The 19,158-nt window shown below is 45.2% G+C and overlaps 1 protein-coding gene across 2 annotated transcripts in view; it reads left to right on the forward strand.

The window, feature by feature from the left end:
* Positions 1-19,158, forward strand: part of usp3 (ubiquitin specific peptidase 3) — a 215,072-nt gene that overhangs the window by 108,852 nt on the left and 87,062 nt on the right. For both annotated transcript variants that reach the window (XM_060853656.1, XM_060853655.1), the window contains one exon: positions 3,399-3,481. In XM_060853656.1, the coding sequence (XP_060709639.1) occupies positions 3,399-3,481 (83 nt within the window). The remainder of the gene's footprint in view (positions 1-3,398; positions 3,482-19,158) is intronic.

The raw sequence follows: 19,158 nt of genomic DNA on the forward strand, positions 1-19,158 counted from the left end.
TTTAATAGCAACTTGGCTTAGCAATTCAACACTCCCTTTCCTGAGAACACCTTCCACCAATTCCATCTCTTTGGTAAATACTGACAAAGTATTTGTTTAGGACTTTGCCTCCCTCTTCTGGTTCCACACATAAGTTCCCTCCTTTGTCCTCGAGTGGGTTGACCCTTTCCATGACTACACTCTTGCTTATAAATAAAAAGCATTGAAATTCTCCTTAATCCTGTTTGCTAATGACTTTTAATGACCCGTTTTAGCCCATCTAATTCCTTGATTAAGTTTTTCCCATGTACTTGAAGGGCTTCATCCATTCCTATCCTTATAGACTTACATATGCTTCCTTTTTGACAAAGATCCCTGGTTGTCCAAGGTTCATTTAATATGCCATACCTATCCTTGATTCTCATAGGGACATGTGAATCCTGAACGTCAATCAATTGCCGTTTGAAATACACCCACAAGTCCAATGTGGATTTTCCCTCAAACAGCCGTCTCCAACCAACATGCTCCAGTTCCTGCCTATTATTGTTGTAATTCACCTTCCCCAAAGTTTAACACCTTCACCCAAAGACTGTTGTTATCCCTATCACTACTCACAAAGTGCTCCCCCACTGAAACTTCACTAACGTGGGTGGCTCATTTCCCAAAACCAGGTGTGGTATAACCCCTTCTCTGGTTGGACGGCGTTAAGAAACCCTCCTGAATGGTCATAGAGATGTACAGCATGGAAACATATCCTTCATATCCCTCCAAACCCTTCCTATTCATATCCCCATCCAAGTGCCTCTTAAATGTAAACTATGTGCCATCCAAGTCCCTACCCCCAAGTGAGTCCCAGGTAATATAGGGGGAAGTTAAAAAGTCGAGGAGAAAGTGAGGTCTGCAGATGCTGGAGATCAGAGCTGAAAATGTGTTGCTGGAAAAGCGCAGCAGGTCAGGCAGCATCCAAGGAACAGGAAATTTGACGTTTCGGGCATAAGCCCTTCATCAGGAAAGTTTAAAAAGTCACCCACGCTGCTGTTTTTATTTCTTTCCAAAACCTGTGTACATATTCTCTCCTCTATCTCCTGCTGGCTGTTGGGTGGCCAATAGTATACACCCAGCATTGAGTTCACATTTCCAATTCCAGAGTTCTACCCATATTGCCTTGCTGCACAAGTCCTCAAATATATCCTCCCTCAGTACAGCTGAGGGATACTCCTTTTTGAAAAAGGGAACTTCCCCACCCCTTTTACATCTCCTTCTATCGCACCTGGAACATCTAAATCCTGGGATATTCAGCCGCCACTCCTGTCCCTTTTTCAGCCCAGTCCCTGTAATTGCCATAATGTCATAGTTCCAAGTACTAACCAAAAGCTCAGAATTTATCTAAGTTGCCTATTATACTTCTCGCATTGAAATACATGGATTTCAAAACACCAGCCCTGCTCTTTTCAGCAGTGTTTCCTGCCTGTTCTTGTTCTGTCATGTTTGCCTTGGTTTCTGCATCCACTGCTGTACTCCTGCTTCCCATCCCCCGCCACACTAGTTCAAACTCTCTCCAGTCACCTTACCAAGTAGCCCCCTTTATTTCTATGTCCAGACCAATCCTGGAATGGTGACTAACATGGCCAACTGACAACACTGGCTTCCACCTGCACTCAGCTATTTTCCCATCACTGTGAAGCTAATTGTTATCTCTCTCAGCAGCAGAAATAATGACCTGTGAACAATCCTGTGACACCTTTCTATGTAAATCTTCTTTTTGGAGTTTCTTGGAAATTACTTTTAGGTTTCAGTGCCTTTTTTCTCAATTGAGGTAATTATTAGATGATATTTTAATTTTAAGAACTAAGTTGCACTAGCCTTGTGGTTAGGTATTTAAAAAACAGCAAATTTCACTTAGTTTGTATAGTTCAATATGGATAACTTTCTTTCTAGTTGTATTTTAAACTTTTATCTTTGCACAAATATAGATTAATAGTTTATTTTAAAAGGGAACTTTTGCAGTTCACCTTCCTCCTATTCAAAAAGGGAGGTGAAAAATGGGTAGTTACAGGTGGATTGTCTATTGATGGAAAAATGTTGTCAGCTATTAAAGTAAGTAATAGAAGCAATTTGGAAAATCATAATCTAATCAAACAGTCAGCATGGCTTCATAGAGAAATTATGTCTAATTTATTAGAGTTTTTCAAGGAAGCCTCTGGTTTCCATATATTTACTCAAATGTTTGGACTTCCAGAAGACATTGGACAAAGTAACTCATTAAAAAGATTAGGTCTGAGAATTGGCTAATGGGCAGGAAACAGTGAATGGGGTTGGTGACCTGTGATCAGTGGGGTCACAGAAGGATCAGTACAATGTTTTGTATATATTGTTTACAATATATTTCTGACTTGGGGAAGGAAGCAAACGTACTGTAGCTACATTTGCAAACAATACACTTAGCTCTGCACCTAAGTTGTGAAGGAGTACAAACAGTTTACAGAGAGGCATCGATAGGTTAAGTAAGTAGGCTAAAGGTTGGCAAATGGAGTATGGTGTAGGGAAAACGCGAATTCAATTTTGAGGGAGAACAATGTTATTTAAAATGGAGAAGAAAACCGCAGCTCAAAAAGGGACTTGGGGGTTATATGCACGAAATACAAAGCTAGTGCACAGGTGCAGCAGATAGTTAGGAAGGCTAAATGTTACCCCTTGGATCAAGTGCATTGGAGTATGGAAGTGTTACTAAAGCTGTACAAAGGTGCTGGTGAGACCACATCTGGAAAAGAGCAGTTTTTGACTCCTCTTAAGTAAAAATATTTTATTGGAGGCAGTTCAAGGCAAGTTAATTGGGATGATTCCCACTATGGAGGGATTGTCATATGAGTAAACAGGTTGGGACTGTGCTCATTGACATTAAGAAAAAAAGAGGTGATCTCCTTGAAACATGTAGGATTCTTAATGGGGTATGAGAAGGTAAATGCTGAGAGGATGTTTACCCTTCCAAAGGAGTCTCTAGGAAGAGAGAACATAATCAATTAGGGTGCTAATTTAAAACCGATAAGAGGAGGAATTTCTTCTGTGTGTTACAAGTTTTTGGAATGCCTTACTGTAGATCTGTAGGGTCAGCTGAGATATTCCTTGATCAATAGGGGAAGAGAGGGGATTAAGGAAAGGACAGGAAAGAGGGTGTGAGGAATATCAGATCAGCAATGATCCTATTGAATAGTGGAGCAGACATGAGGGGCTGAACAGCCTACTCTTGTTCCTATTTCTTATGGTTCTGTGGCTGTTCACTTTGGACAATTCTAGTAGTGACAGAGTTGAGATAGTGTTAAGCAAAATTTGCACTCAGTTCCAGCTAGTTAGGTTCACGTTGAACTTTGATGCTGTTGAGTTTATAGTCACCGATTAATAGGTTCTAAATTGTCTGATAGGGAGGGACCACTGCCGTTTGCGCCACAGGACTGCGGAATCTGGGGAACACCTGTTTTATGAATGCCATCCTCCAGTCACTCAGGTAATACTCATCGTAAGGGTATAATAAACCCACCATCGTACTTTCTAGATTGAAAAATAGAATTTATATATTGGTTTGACAATTTGTGATGTTTAACCAGCTGTTTGGGACACTGAGAAGTGTTATACCTAACGAGCTGCATAGTGATGCTAAATAATCACATGCAGCTAACACTTGTATTTAGAACGGAATGAATTTTGGATAAAAGTTAACAAGCCTTTCTAAAACAATACTCAAGCTCATCTTCCTACAGCTCTGACCACTTCAAGGAATTTATCTTTGTAATGTTAGTATATCACAATGTTTCCCTGTTCTCAGGTTTATCAAACAGGCTAGTTTATATGTTTGCAGAATTTGTCATATCTAGTTGGACATTCATCTCCCCTTTGAGCATTATACAGAGTAAGAAGTGTCGCAAAATTCTTGAATTTGTAATCTCCCTGTTCAATTTTGAATCTGCAATTTCCATGTAACCTTGTATTACAGCCAGCCTCAAAATTTACTTAACTAGCTTGTGGGAATTGAATGCATGTCCCTAGAGCATTAGCCTAGACTTCTGGATTACTCATCCATTATGCCACTGCCTCATGTTCTCAACACCTGCTTTCTGACCTGGACGACAATTTTTCAGCCCTAGTAGTAAGCCTTTGATTAGTTTTCTTGCAGCAAAAACAGGATCTACCTACTGCAGCAATTATATACACCAAAACAGCAAGGGCCCCAACACTAAGCCCCACTGAATCCCACTGGTTACAGGCTTCCAGTCACAAAAATGCCCCCCCACACCTTTACTTTCTGCTTCCTGTCACTCAGCCAATTTTACATTCAAATAATCAAACTTCCTTGGATTCCATGAACTCTTACCTTTGGTATCAGATTCTCATGTGGCACCTTTTTAAAGACTTTGCTAAAGTGCACCTCAAATGCATTGCCTTCAACTGCACCCGTGGTTACCTCTTAAAAATTCAAATCAAGTTGGTCAGATATGACCACCCCTTAGCTCCATGCTGACAGTTGTTAATTAATACCTACCTCTAAGTGCATATTAATTCTGTTCTTCACAATTACTGCCAAAAAGTTTCCCACTATTGAGGTTAGACCGACTGGCCTGTAGCTGCGACTGCAGCAGCCACTCCCGCCTCACTGCTGGGGCCCATCGATGACGCCACTGACGTTAGCAGCTGAGTACCCAACAGTAACGTTGCCCCCTCCACCTGTGACGTCACTTCTGCCTGTTGTTAAATCTACCATCAGCACCATTTCTGCCTCCTTTGTAAGGGTCACCTCCTTTGGGGAATGTCACTACTGACCCCATAACCACACCCAGTGAAGCCACTGTCTCTGCCCGCACCTAGAACTCCAGCCCCACTCCAGGTCCCAGCTTCCATCCCTGCTGTGTCTTCACCACTCCCCCTCACTGAGGACAAATGTTTGTCCACAGTAAAGGCCTCATCTTTATTCCTGTACAGTTCCCAGATTAATGGGTTAGACATGTTGCGACCTTGAATATTTCTTGCAGCACCTCTGCCTCCGTGCCTACTTTTTTTTTAAACCAAGATACCTGCCCTCCTACCACGGACTCCTCCTCCTACCCCGAAGACATCCCATCCAGTTGGACACCCTGTGCTGGCCTGCTACCTGCCCTTGACCTTTTCATTTCAAACTGCCGCCGTGACATTGACCGCCTCAACCTGTCCAATTGCCTCCCCATGCTGAAAATGTGTTGCTGGAAATGCACAGCAGGTCAGGCAGCATCCAAGGAACAGGAGAATCGACGTTTCGGGCATAGGCCCTTCTTCAAGAATGAGGAAAGTGTGTCCAGCAGGCTAAGATAAAAGGTAGGGAGGAGGGACTTGGGGGAGGGGCGTTGGAGGTGCAATAGGTGGAAGGAGGTCAAGGTGAGGGTGATAGGCCGGAGTGGGGTGGGGGCGGAGAGGTCAGGAAGAAGATTGCAGGTTAGGAAGGCGATGCTGAGTTCGAGGGATTTGACTGAGACAAGGTGGAGGGGGGAGGGGAAATGAGGAAACTGGAGAAATCAGAGTTCATCCCTTGTGGTTGGAGAGTTCCTAGGCGGAAGATGAGGCACTCTTCCTCCAACTGTCGTGTTGTTATGGTCTGGCGATGGAGGAGTCCAAGGACCTGCATGTCCTTGGTGGAGTGGGAGGGGGAGTTGAAGTGTTGAGCCACGGGGTGGTTGGGTTGGTTGTCCGGGTGTCCCAGAGGTGTTCTGTGAAACGTTCCGCAAGGAGGTGGCCTGTCTCCCCAATATAGAGGAGGCCACATCGGGTGCAGCGGATGCAATAGATGATGTGTGTGGAGGTGCAGGTGAATTTGTGGCGGATATGGAAGGATTCCTTGGGGCCTTGGAGAGAAGTAAGGGAGGAGGTGTGGGTGCAAGTTTTGCATTTCTTGCGGTTGAAGGGGAAGGTGCCGGGAGTGGAGGTTGGGTTGGTGGGGGGTGTGGACCTGACGAGGGAGTTAGAGGGAGTGGTCTTGTCAAAACGCTGATAGGGGAGGGGAGGGAAATATATCCCTGGTGATGGGGTCTGTTTGGAGGTGGCGGAAATGACGGCGGATGATACGCTGTATATGGAGTTTGGTGGGGTGGTAGGTGAGAACCAGTGGGGTTCTGACCTGGTGGCAGTTGGAGGGGCGGGCTCAAGGGCGGAGGAGTGGGAATTGGAGGAGATGCGTTAGAGGGCATCGTCAATCACGTCTGGGGGAAATTGCGGTCTTTGAAGGAGGAGGCCATCTGGGTTATACGATATTGGAACTGGTCCTCCTGGGAGCGGCAGAGACCAAGGAATTGGGAATATAGGATGGCATTTTTACAGGGGGCAGGGTGGAAGGAGGGGTCTTCTAGGTAGCTGTGGGAGTCAGTCGGTTTACCTTACTATAAACCAACTGACTCCCACAGCTACCTAGACTACACCTCCTCCCACCCTGCCCCCTGTAAAAACGCCATCCCATATTCCCAATTCCTTCGTCCCTGCCGTATCTGCTCCCAGGAGGACCAGTTCCAATATCGTATAACCCAGATGGCCTCCTTCTTCAAAGACCGCAATTTCCCCTCAGATGTGATCTCCTCCGCCCTTGAGCCCCGCCCCTCCCACCACCAGGACAGAACCCCACTGGTTCTCACCTACCACCCCACCAACCTTCCTATACAGCGTATCATCCGCCGTCATTTCCACCATCTCCAAACGGACCCCACCACCAGGGATATATTTCCTTCCCCTCCCCTATCAGCGTTCCAAAAAGACCACTCCCTCCGTCAGGGCCACACCCCCCACCAACCCAACCTCCACTCCCAGCACCTTCCCCTTCAACCGCAAGAAATGCAAAACTTGCGCCAACACCTCCTCCCTTACCTCTCTCCAAGGCCCCAAGGGATCCTTCCATATCCGCCACAAATTCACCTGCACCTCCACATGTCTGGGGGAATTTATTGCATCCGCTGCACCCGATGTGGCCTCCTCTATATTGGGGAGATAGGCCACCTACTTGCGGTACATTTCAGAGAACACCTCTGGGACACCCGGACCGACCAACCCAACCACCCCGTGGCTCAACACTTCAACACACCCTCCCATTCCACCAAGGACATGCAGGTCCTTGGACTCCTCCTCCATCGTCAGACCATAACAATTGCGCCAGACAGTTGGAGGAAGAGTGCCTCATCTTCCGCCTAGGAACTCTCCAACCACAAGGGATGAACTCAGATTTCTCCAGTTTCCTCATTTCCCCTCCCCCCACCTTGTCTCAGTCAAATCCCTCAAACTCAGCACCGCCTTCCTAACCTGCAATCTTCTTCCTGACCTCTCCGCCCCCACCCCACTCCGGCCTATCACCCTCACCTTGACCTCCTTCCACCTAGCGCATCTCCACCACCTCTCCCCCAAGTCCCTCCTCCCTACCTTTTATCTTAGCCTGCTGGACACACCTTTCCTCATTCCTGAAGAAGGGCTTATGCCCGAAACGTCGATTCTCCTGTTCCTTGGATGCTGCCTGACCTGCTGCGCATTTCCAGCAACACATTTTCAGCTCTGATCTCCAGCATCTGCAGTCCTCACTTTCTCCAATTGCCTCCCCATTCCAACCCCTCACCCTCAACATGCAGTCCTCACCATCAAACCATGTGGACAAAAGTGGGGTGCTGTGGTAGTTTGACAGTGACTTCTACAGCGCTGAAGCCAGATGCCAATTGGAAGACACCTCCTCTTACCGACCCCTTAACCACGAGTCCTCTCCCAGACCATACACAAGCTCATCTCAGGGGATCTCCCACCCACAGTTTCCAACCTCCGTTCGGGACCATCACATGCCTGACTCTACCTCCTACCTAAGATCCACAAGCCTGACTATCCTGGCCAACCTATAGTCTCAACCGGCTCCTGCCCCACCAAACTCATCTTCACCTATCCCTCCCAGTCTAGGAACTCCCCATATGTTTGGGACACCACTCATGTCCTCCAAAACCTCTCTTTCCTGAGCCCCCAATGCGTCATCTTCACCATAGACATCCAGTCCCGTATGCCATATTCCCAATTCCTCCATCTCTGCCACAACTGCTGCCAGTTCCACCACAGAACACACCAGAAAGCTCCCTTCATTAAAGATTGAAATTTCCCCTCCCACGTGGTTGAAGATGCCCTCCATCTCATCCCCATCCTGCACCTCTGCCCTTGAACACCACCCCTCCAACCACAACAAGGGCAGAACCCTCTGGTTCTCACCTTCCACCCACCAACCTCTGCATAAATCATCATTTGCCGACATTTCCGCCACCTACAAGTGGACCCCACCAATGATATATTCCCCTCTTTGCTTTCTGCAAAGACCATTCCCTCCTTAACACCTGGTCAGGTCCACACCGCCCCCCCCCCCCCCCCCCCCCCCCCCCCGCCCCCTACCCTGCCACTGCAGGAATTGTAAAATCTGCACCCACACTTCCATCCAAGGCCCCAAAGGAGCCTTCCACATCCATAAGTTTCACCTGCACTTCCACACGTTTATTGTATCCGTTGCTCCCGATGCGGTCTTCTCTACATTGGAGAGACTGGATGCTTCTCCTAGAGCGCACTACAGAATATCTCCGGGACACCCGGAGATATCAACTTCACCGCCCCATGGCGGAACATTTCAACTCCCCCTCCCACTCTGCTGAGGACATGCAGGTCCTGGGCCTCCTCCTTTGCCACTTCCTCCAGGTGGTGAGGGAGAACACCTTATCTTCTGCCTCAGGGCATCAATGTGGACTTCACCAGTTTCCTAGTTGTCCCTCCCCCCACCTTACCCTAGTTCCAACCTTCCAGCTCAGCACTGTCCTCATGACCTGTCCTATCTGCCAATGTTCCTTTCCACTGAGTCACTCCACTCTATCACCTTTATCCCCACCTCCATCCACCTATTGCGCTCTTAGCTGCCTTCTCCCCAGCCCCATACCCCTCCCATTTATCTCTCCACCCTGGAGGCTCCCTGCCTCATTCCTGATGAAGGGCTCCAGCCTGAAACATCAATTCTCCTGATCCTTGGATGCTGCCTGACCTGCTATACGTTTCCAGCAACACACACTCGACTCTGATCTCCAGCATCTGCAGACCTTACTTTTTCCCTGTAGATTATCCCTACTTCCCTTCTTGAATAAAAAGTACCACATTAATGTCCTCCAGTCTCCTATGAGAGAAAGGAACTAAAAATTATTGCTATTGCCATTGCTATTTCCTCCCTTGCATAACAGAATGGTGTGTGTGTGTGTGGAACATAATGCCAGGTTAGGTGGTAGAAGCAGAAACATTAGCAATGATTGAGGCATTTTGGCAGGCAGAGAATAGAGGGATTAGTTTAGAATAGTATCATGGTCAGCACAGTGATGGTCTGAAGAACTTTTGTTCCATGAACCTCTTGAGTTCTAGTTCCATGTACAAATTATCATTTTAGACATTAGTCAGCCATCTTCTTTCCTAGTTATTCTTTTACAGTTAATGTACTGAAGTAACTTTTTATTTTAAAATTGTTTTAGCTGCCATCCTCCTTTCATTTTTCTTCAGCTCTCCCTTGCACATTCTGTACTTGTGGCTCCTGCTATTTCCAGTGTTTTGTGATCAGGGTTCGCTGTTGGTCCTATCCTGTTCTTCATTGAAAAAATTGTCTTTGGATTCTTCTGTATTTCCTCTGAGTACATCCCATTGTATTTGCACACATTTACCTAAAATGTATCCATTCCCAATCCATTCTGGCCAAAACAAATCTGATCTTAATAAAATGGTCCTACCCCTACTTTAGAATTTTGATTTCAGGTCCATCCTTGTACTTTTCTATAACAGTCTTGGATTTAACAGAATTAGGATTGCTGTATGGCACGGCAACAGTGGTCAGCACTGCTGCCTCACAGCGCCAGAGACCCAAGTTCAATTCCCGCCTCAGATAACTGACTGTGTGGAGTTTGCACATTCTCCCCATGTCTGTGTGGATTTCCTCCGGGTGCTCCGGTTTCCTCCCACAGTGCAAAAATGTGCAGGTTAGGTGAATTGGCCATGCTAAATTGCCCGTAGTGTTGGGCAACGGGTTAAATGTAGGAGAATGGGTGTGGGTGGGTTGCGCTTCGGCAGGTCGGTTGTGGACTTGTTGGGCCAAAGGGCCTGTATCCATACTAAGTAATCTAATCTAAAAATGCTCCCCCACCCTATATTTCAAAGGCTTGCCTAGCTTCATTGTCTAAAATTAAACCCGGGACTGCTTCCTCTAAACCTTTCACACTAGGATTTCTCCTGTTAATCTTGAAAAGTTGCAATTTCCCAATGATCCCTTTTATACTTTGAGTAAGATCTGCAGATATGTAGACAAATTTCAAGTGTTAGGGGGCCAAACATTTACTCGTAGCAATGGGATTGCTCTGTTTTGATGTTCTACATGTATGGCTTCATTTGAGGAATCTTCTATGTCATCCTTCCTTACTGCTGTAATAGATTCTGAAATTAGATTAGATTCCCTACAGTATGGAAACAGGCCCTCTGAAGAGTAACCCACCTAGACCCATTCCCCTACCCTACCCCTGACCAATGCACCTAATACTAGGGGTAATTTAGCATGGCCAGTTCACCTGACCAGCACATCTTTGGACTGTGGGAGGAAACTAGAGCACACAGGAAACCCACTCAGACACTGGGGGAATGTGCAAACTCCACACAGACAGACAGTCGCTCAAAGGTGGAAAAATCGAACCCAGGTCTGTGAGGCAGTAGTGGTGACCACAGCCACCGTGCTGCTGTACTGCACAGAGCCAGCATCCGGTCAGCCTTTATTTACTTAATATACTACCTGGTGGCCAGCCAGCTTGGAGTCAGTCTACTGAACTGAGGAGATTCTAAATCTCCTGTTTAATATTTATTAAAACAATTCACAGTTTGCAAAACAACATTAACAGTTGTATCCAGAGAAACAGTACTATTACAAGGGAGAGCAGCAAAGTCAAGCCCCAAACCCTACCATTCAACTAGTTTTCAGGGAAAGGAGGAGCTTCAAATCTCAGTTTCAAATCATAACAAAACAGTAACAGCTGACTCCATTAGCGGAAAAAGGTTCTCACTATCAACCCTATCTAAACCCCTGATCATCTTATACACCTCTATCAAATCTCCCCTAAACCTTCTCTTCTCCAATGAGAACAGCCCCAAGTGCCTCAGCCTTTCGTCATACGATCTTCCTACCATGCCAGGCAACATCCTGGTAAACCTCCTCTGCACCCGTTCCAACGCCTCCACATCCTTCCTATAGTATGGCGACCAAAACTGCACACAATACTCCTGATGAGGCCGCACCAGAGTCTTATACAACTGCAACATGACCTCAGGACTCCGGAACTCAATACCTCTACCAATAAAGCCCAGTACACCATATGCCTTCTTCACAGCACTATTTACCTGGGTGGCAGCTTTCAGAGATCTGTGTACATGGACACCAAGATCCCTCTGCTCATCCACACTACCAAGTAGCCTACCATTAGCCCAGTAATGGATATCTTCTTGTTACTCCTACCAAAGTGAATGACTTCACACTTGGCTACATTGAACTCCATTTGCCACCTTTCTGCCCAGCTCTGCAACTTATCTATATCCCGCTGTAACCTGCCACATCCTTCTTCGCTGTCCACAACTCCACCGACTTTCGTATCATCCGCAAGCTTGCTCACCCAGCCTTCAAGCCCCTCCTCCAGGTCATTTATAAAAATGACCAACAGCAATGGTCCCAAAACAGATCCTTGTGGAACACTGCTAGTAACTGCACTCCAAGATGAACCTATACCATCAACTACTACCCTCTGTCTCCTTCCAGCCAGCCAATTCCTAATCCAAACCTCTAATGCACCCTCAATGCCATACCTCCGTAATTTTTGCAGTAGCCTACCATGGGGAAACCCATTCAGACACTGGGAGAATGTGCAAACTCCACACAGACAGTCGCTCAAGTCAGAAATCAAACCCAGTCTCTGTGAGGCAGCAGTGGTAACCACAGCCATCGTGCTGCTGTACCGCACAGAGCCAGTATCCCATTAGCCTTTATTTACTTGTGCACAGTATGCTGCCTGTGTCCAGCCAGCTTGGAGTCAGTCCACTGAACTAAGGAGATTCTAAATCCCTGGTTTAATTTTTTTTATGAGAACTGAGTTACACCTGAAACACATTACTTGCATCAAGAGTTTCACAATCAGTCCTCACTAAAAGGAATGCCAGTTAAACTGGCTAAATAATTCAGCCAGTTCAGGAATCAGGTTTCCTCCCCCTCCCCAATAAAGAGAGAAGTAGAAACCAACTGTAATAGCAGCCAGCACAGAGTCAGTCCCCTAAACTGAGGAGCTCTGAATCTCGTGTTTATTTTTTTTTTAAAAAATTTTATTAAACAAATTACAAAACAGTTTACAATAAACATTTACAGCTGTACAAGAGACAGCAGTTTTACAAGGGAGAGAAGTAGCAAAGCTAAGCCCCAAACCCTACCGTTTGACCATTTTACAGGGAGATGAGGGCAAACCTCAAATCCCAGTTCCACACATGACAAGACAGTGACAATGACATTTGTACATTAAACAATACGGTTACATACAGAAGTGCAGACAATACAGACCCAGCAAGCCCCCACCCCTCCCACCTTCCAACCACTCTAAGGCAGCCCGCCCCTACCCACATTCCAGTTCTCGGTCCACCCCGTGCCCCTTCCAGTTAATCCCCGGTTTAATTTTTTTTTATTAACCAAATTACAAAAGTTTACAATAAACATTTACAGCTGTACAAGAGACAGCAATTTTACAAGGGAGAGGAGCAGCAAAGCTAGGCCCCAAACCCTACCATTTTACAGGGAGAGGAGGATAAACCTCAAATCCCAGTTCCACATAAGACAGTGACAACAACATTTGTACATTAAACAATACGGTTACATACAGAAGTGCAGACAATACAGACCCAGCAAGCCCCACCCCTCCCACCTTTCAAACACTAAGGCAGCCCGCCCCTACCCACCTTGCAGTTAATCCCCTGTTTAATTTTGTCAGCTAGGCTTTCCTGATTGGCCTGGGTTAACAAGTCCAATCAAGGACCTCTTAGTCAAGAGAGTCCACCTAGTTCCTGTCACTATGTACCTCCCCAATTAAGTCCAGGGATGTAGGCCTAATCTTTTTCTTGTAGCTTTCTCTGTGGTGTTTTTGCCCCAGTTCCAGTTCCCTTGATTCAGACTCTGACATGGGCTACACATATTGGACTGTAGCCAGTCTTTTGCATCTGGAATGTCTTGAAGGTTTCCTCCTCTTCTGGCAACAATGGTGTCAAGGCTACATCCACAGACTCCGCTTTCCTTGACGTTAGACAGAGGGGGAGAACCGATGGTTTCTGACAGGCCTTCTGGCTGTTCTGAGGGGCCAGCTATGTTTTGGTCCTGTCCGAGGTAAGTTTTCAGGTGATCCACACTTGTTCAAGACCACCTCACTTCACAAGTCGTAGGAGCTGACCTCACCTTACATTCTTTCCATATTGCGCCCAGTCTTCAACAGTAGGATCAAACGAGTCAGACTTCCCAAATAAAGGCATAGTACCAGAAATGCTTATCCCAACTCCAAGATGACTATTGCAAGCATCTTTTTCAGGCATGTCCTGTTTTCTTCTGTTGCCACTGAAATAATTACATTGAGGCCAGTATCATGTCACCAAATAATCCTTTATTTATTTGTGCACAGTACACTGGCTGTAGCTAGCCAACCAGCTCAGACAGTCCCCTGAATCGATGAGATTCTAAATCCCATTTGTATTTTTTTTGTTCATTTGTTATGTAACATTACTGTTGTATTGTATTTTGGATATGAGAAATTGTGACGGCCATAAGGTGCCTGATATCTCAAAACAAAACACTACAGAAAATTTTTCCACAAGTGTCACTGTCCTTTTTAAAAAAAAAAATACCATAATGACAAATCCAGAAAAAAGAGTCCAGTTCAGCCCCAAGGGCAAAGTTTACCATAAACAAAAGCCAAATAGAACCGCAAACAATTTACAACTGCAAACACTTTACACATCGTCTGCACCTAGGAACAAAAATCAGTAGTCTACAAAACAGTATAGGCAAAAATGAAAAACACCAATTAGGATACCTAGCTCCACACCCCACACTCCCACCCCAGGTACCCTACACACCACCTAATAGTCACACCACACTGATCAGGCAGTCCTTGGCTAGCCTTTGAGGGACAGTCAGTCTTCAGTCGTCCTGTGTACTGACTGAGTTTCCCCAGGTATGCTTTCCAGCAGGCTGGTCCTCCGTCACCCAGTGTACTGACCAGATCAGCCTAATCTTCTTTCCTACAAGCAAGCTGTCAGCCTTCCAGTTCTCAGTCCACCTCCTATGCAGCTCGCATCTGGATCTTACCCACCCTGACACCATCCAGCCCATGGACTGCCCTGACCTACCTTCCAGCAACCTAGATTGGCCTGCCCCATACCTCCCCAGGATGATAGCACTCAGGATGGCCCATATGCCTTGCAGCCCCTAGCCTACCCTGACACCTTCTGGCCACCACCTCCATGATAGCCCATCCCACACCTCCCTCAGGACCATTTTGCTAAAGATTGTCCACTCACCCACCAGCTATTGGGGTGACAGTTTTCGGGATCACCTATGAACATTCTAGGTCACATGAAGGTCTGTCAGACCCAGGGACACAAGGCACAGTTCAGTTGATAAAACCAACCAGCAAGAAGACAGGATCTACTCCCAAAGGCAGCAAACGCACACCCTACAGCACACATACAAGTGTTCAGTCTCAACAGAGGCCTAGTCCATCCACAATAGTCTCATTGACTCAGTCCAAACACCAAAAAGTGAAAACATATGCAAAACAAAAAAAAAGTGCAGACAAAGTGTAAGGGCTAAGCCCTGCCACAAAGTCAGCATAATCCTTTCTCAAAATGAAAGGAGAAACAAGTAACACACAGGCTGCAACAAGCCAATGAAGCAACAGTTGCCTGGCGAGAAATAAAATACACCAGTAACACACTGACTGTGAAGATCAGCCAGTTCAGGAATCGGGCCCCCAAAACTAAAACCAATAGCAGTACCCTGACTGTAGCTAGCTAGCCAGCTCAAAATCAGTCCCCTGAACAGAGGGGATTCTAAATCACTCCCTGGTTGGCCAGGGCTTCCTGATTAGCCCTAGTTAACAACCCTCATGATCAACAATGTCCACCTGTTTCCAATCACTACAGATTCCCTGATCAATATTTCACCTCAACTCATCAGCCTTGTTCTTCAGATTCCTTGCATTACAATAAATACCATCCAATCTTGCAAACTCCCTTGTGCCTTCTTGGCTACCTTGCTGTCTCTTTTAATTTCATCCATGCATCTCACCTGTTGAATGTTCTTTCAAGGTCCCACCCCTCCCTAACAGCACTAATAAACCTCCCCACAAGGAAACTGGTCCTGTTCTGGTTCAGATGCAGCTCATCTGCCATGTACAGGACCTGTCACCTGCATAAATAGGCACAATTTCCAAGAAATCTAAAACCCCCATCCATCACCAATTCTCCAGCCACTGGACAAACTTCCTACTAACTAGCACATGGTTTCAGAGTAATCCAGAATTTTAGTTTGTGTTCTTTAGTCTACTTCCTAGCTCTCTCAATTTTTTTTTCCTGCCTATGTCATTGGTACCAATGTGTGTGTTTGTGCTTCCCCTTCAGAATGTCCTGCAGCTGTTGAGTGAGTTCCCTGACAGCAAGGAGGCAGTGTAACCTAAAGGTCTCTTTTGTGGCTACAGATATGCCTGTCTCTTTTCCTTACAACTGATTTTTTTTTTCTCTCTATTATTCATTCACGAGAAGAAGCATCATCTGCCAGGTCAGCACTTATTGCCCCTCCCTAAGAGTCAATCACATTGTAGGACAGGGGAATGGGTCTGGGTGGGTTACTCTTCAGAGGGTCGGTGTGGACTTGTTGGGCTGAAGGGCCTGTTTCCACTGTAGGAAACCTAATCTAACCTAATTACTGTGGGTCTGGAGTCACATGTAGGCCAGACCGGGTAATGATGGAAGGTTCCTTGCACAAAAGACAGTGAACCAAGTGGTTTTTCTGACAAAGAATTCATGAAATTAGACTCCTAATTTCAGATTCTTTTGAATTCAGATTCCACTATATGCTGTGGCAGAATTTCACCCAGGTCCCCAGAACGTTACCTGGGTCATTGGATTCATAGTCCAGTGATTAAAATCTCTCTAGGCTGTCGCCTCCCCTATCTATCTGCTCTTGTGAAACAAGCCTACCATGAAACTGGCTCTGACTGCTTTCCCCTACAGTCATATTTAGTGGGCGGCACGGTGGCACAGTGGTTAGCACTGCTGCCTCACAGCAACAGAGACCTGGGTTCAATTCCCGACTCAGGCGACTGACTGTGTGGAGTTTGCACGTTCTCCCCGTGTCTGCGTGGGTTTCCTCCGGGTGCTCCGGTTTCCTCCCACACTCCAAAGATGTGCAGGTCAGGTGAATTGGCCATGCTAAATTGCCCGTAGTGTTAGGTAAGGGGTAAATGTAGGGGTATGGGTGGGTTGCGCTTCGGCGGGTCGGTGTGGACATGTTGGGCCGAAGGGCCTGTTTCCACACTGTAATTAATCTAATCTAATCATTTCTCCCCCAACAGTATCCAAGAGTGGTATATCTGTAGAAAGGGGGATGATCACAGATTCCTGCACTGCCTGCCTTCCTCTGTTCTGCCTTGTGGTCATGCATGCCGTTCCTACCTGTTCAGAATTCATCTGCATTTTGACCACTTCACTGTGCGATCTATGACATGCTCAGCATCACAGGTGCTCCATAGTGAATTCACCTGCAGCTGTAACTCTGAAATACCAGAAGCTACAGTTGGATACACTTCAGCAGGGACAACTGAAGCTTCCATATTTGTTTCATAATACAGGATGAGCATATCATGGGTACAAGCTCAGCTGCCATGACTTCCCTTAAGCCCCTTAATTACTCATTTTTTGAAATAGTATTTTTTATGTTTATATTCAAATACTGTAAACATGCTTCCTTTGCACTAACTCTCTTTCCCTTCTCCTATTTTGTGTACTTATGCTATTTTATAATGTATTTGTTCCAACTTTGACTTATTCCTGCTGTTTTTCAGTTAGTTCCTCCTTCCAAAAAATACAGGTTTTAAAATCACATTCCAGTCAACTTCTCTGTGATGTCACATCTTCCCAATCAGTAGTTATACTTCCATTATGCTTTCCCTCTCTTGCTGCTGTGTTGAAATGGAAACTTATTTTTTTTTCCCTTGGAAAGGTTAACTTGCATAAAGGAAATGCAATCTTGTCCCAATTGTGTAAATTGCAAATTCACATATTCCAAATGTTAGCTTGGTGATTTTCCGTCTCCAATTTCATCTGTGCTTTTTCCATCAACGGTGTACTTAATGACATTACTTCATTAAGAACTAAGTTATGCTAATAAAATGATCAATTCTTATTTTATAAGGATTAACCAGTCTTTTCAAAGATTTGTGTGCTATCATCCTCAACTCTAGAATTATCAAATTTCCTAACCTTATCTCAATTTTCTTTTTACACAGAGTCAAGGTAGCATTCAGACAGCACACTCTCTGTTTCCACTAATCCTGTACAATTGAAAGCTTCTGCCATCAATACTTTTCTCACTGGGCTGAAACTTCTTATGAACAGTACAAAACCCTCTTTTTGGCCTGTATCTCCATTTTCTTTCTCTGACTTAATACTGTCCATATTTTGTCACAGTCCAACAACACATAGGGGAATTTCCTATTGAAATCTCTGCAATGAAAGCTACTGAATTCCATTTTGTATTTTTCCATGTCCAAGTTTGACCATGCCTCATAAGCAATCAATAGATTTAACTTTTTGCGAAATTTTATCCCTGAAAAGTTAACACTCTGCCCAAACCTTCATCCATGCTCAAATCATTGAGCTCCAATTCTGAAAAAAATCTTTGCTGCTTATTCTGCTTTTGTAAAGTAGTGAAAGTACAAAGGCCAAACGTGCTTCCTTTTTGGTAAAGAATTAACCCAGGGCCACAATGTAATATCCTTTCAGTTAGCCATACTCCATAATACATTCACTCCACCAATTTTTTTTTTAGATATTTTTAATTGTCTTGCTCAGAGATGTTATTACACATCTGGGACTTAAACCTGGACCTCCTGGCTCAGAGGTAGGGATCCCACCATTGCACCACAACAGACCTTAAACCCCACTGACTATGAGCTCCCCATATTTATACAGCCAGATCAAACCTAATTAACTCTTAATGTATCCATCATCTGTTCCCTTTTATTTGGGTCCCAGGCATTAATTCACACTGTTAGTTGATAACAAACAAGCAGTGAAGTTAACTGTTATCTCCCCTTACAATGGCTTGCTAGGCTATTTCGGTTGTACCAAATGACTACACAAAATATAACAAAGATAAAATATGATAGACCTGAGCACTGTAATAGTACATAACAAAGATACTAGTCAGTCCTGCATAATGTTCTTTACATTCCAGACTTCAGCCAAAATTAAGAATTGTCCAACAGACTAGTCAAACAACAACCTCAATGTTAGAATCATACCTTACTGCTGTTGTCCCGAGCTTCTACTACAGCTGCTGTAGTATGTCTCATTCCATTAATGGGTCAGAGCAACCAGAAGTGGTAGCATACACAGACCATGGGAGTTGTTTTTTAATCTGATGTATTTTAAAGTTTTTTTTTGAATGAGATAAGCATCATTGGCTAAGCAAACGTGGTCATTTTTGCATGTCAGAGACTGGAAGTCTAATCCATCACCTGACTCCTCATGGCTTGTCCACCATCTGCAACTTTCTAATCAGGAGCATGATTACATATTCTCCACTTTCCTGAATGCATTCAACTCAGCAACACTCCACCATCCAATTACCGGGCATCTAGTCTCTCTTTCACTGTCTTCACCACCAACATACTGGAGCTGCAGTTAGTACCATTTACAAGATGCACTGCAACAACTCACAAAGTTTCTTTTGATGACACTTCGCAAACCTACAAACTCTACCACCTGAAAGGAGAAGGGCAGTAGGTGTATGCGAATACTCTTCCCAAGTAACACACCATCTAAATTTGCATATTGCCATTTTTCAGATCA

The sequence above is a fragment of the Hemiscyllium ocellatum genome, chromosome 42 (genome assembly GCF_020745735.1).
Source record: "Hemiscyllium ocellatum isolate sHemOce1 chromosome 42, sHemOce1.pat.X.cur, whole genome shotgun sequence".
Taxonomy (NCBI): domain Eukaryota; kingdom Metazoa; phylum Chordata; class Chondrichthyes; order Orectolobiformes; family Hemiscylliidae; genus Hemiscyllium; species Hemiscyllium ocellatum.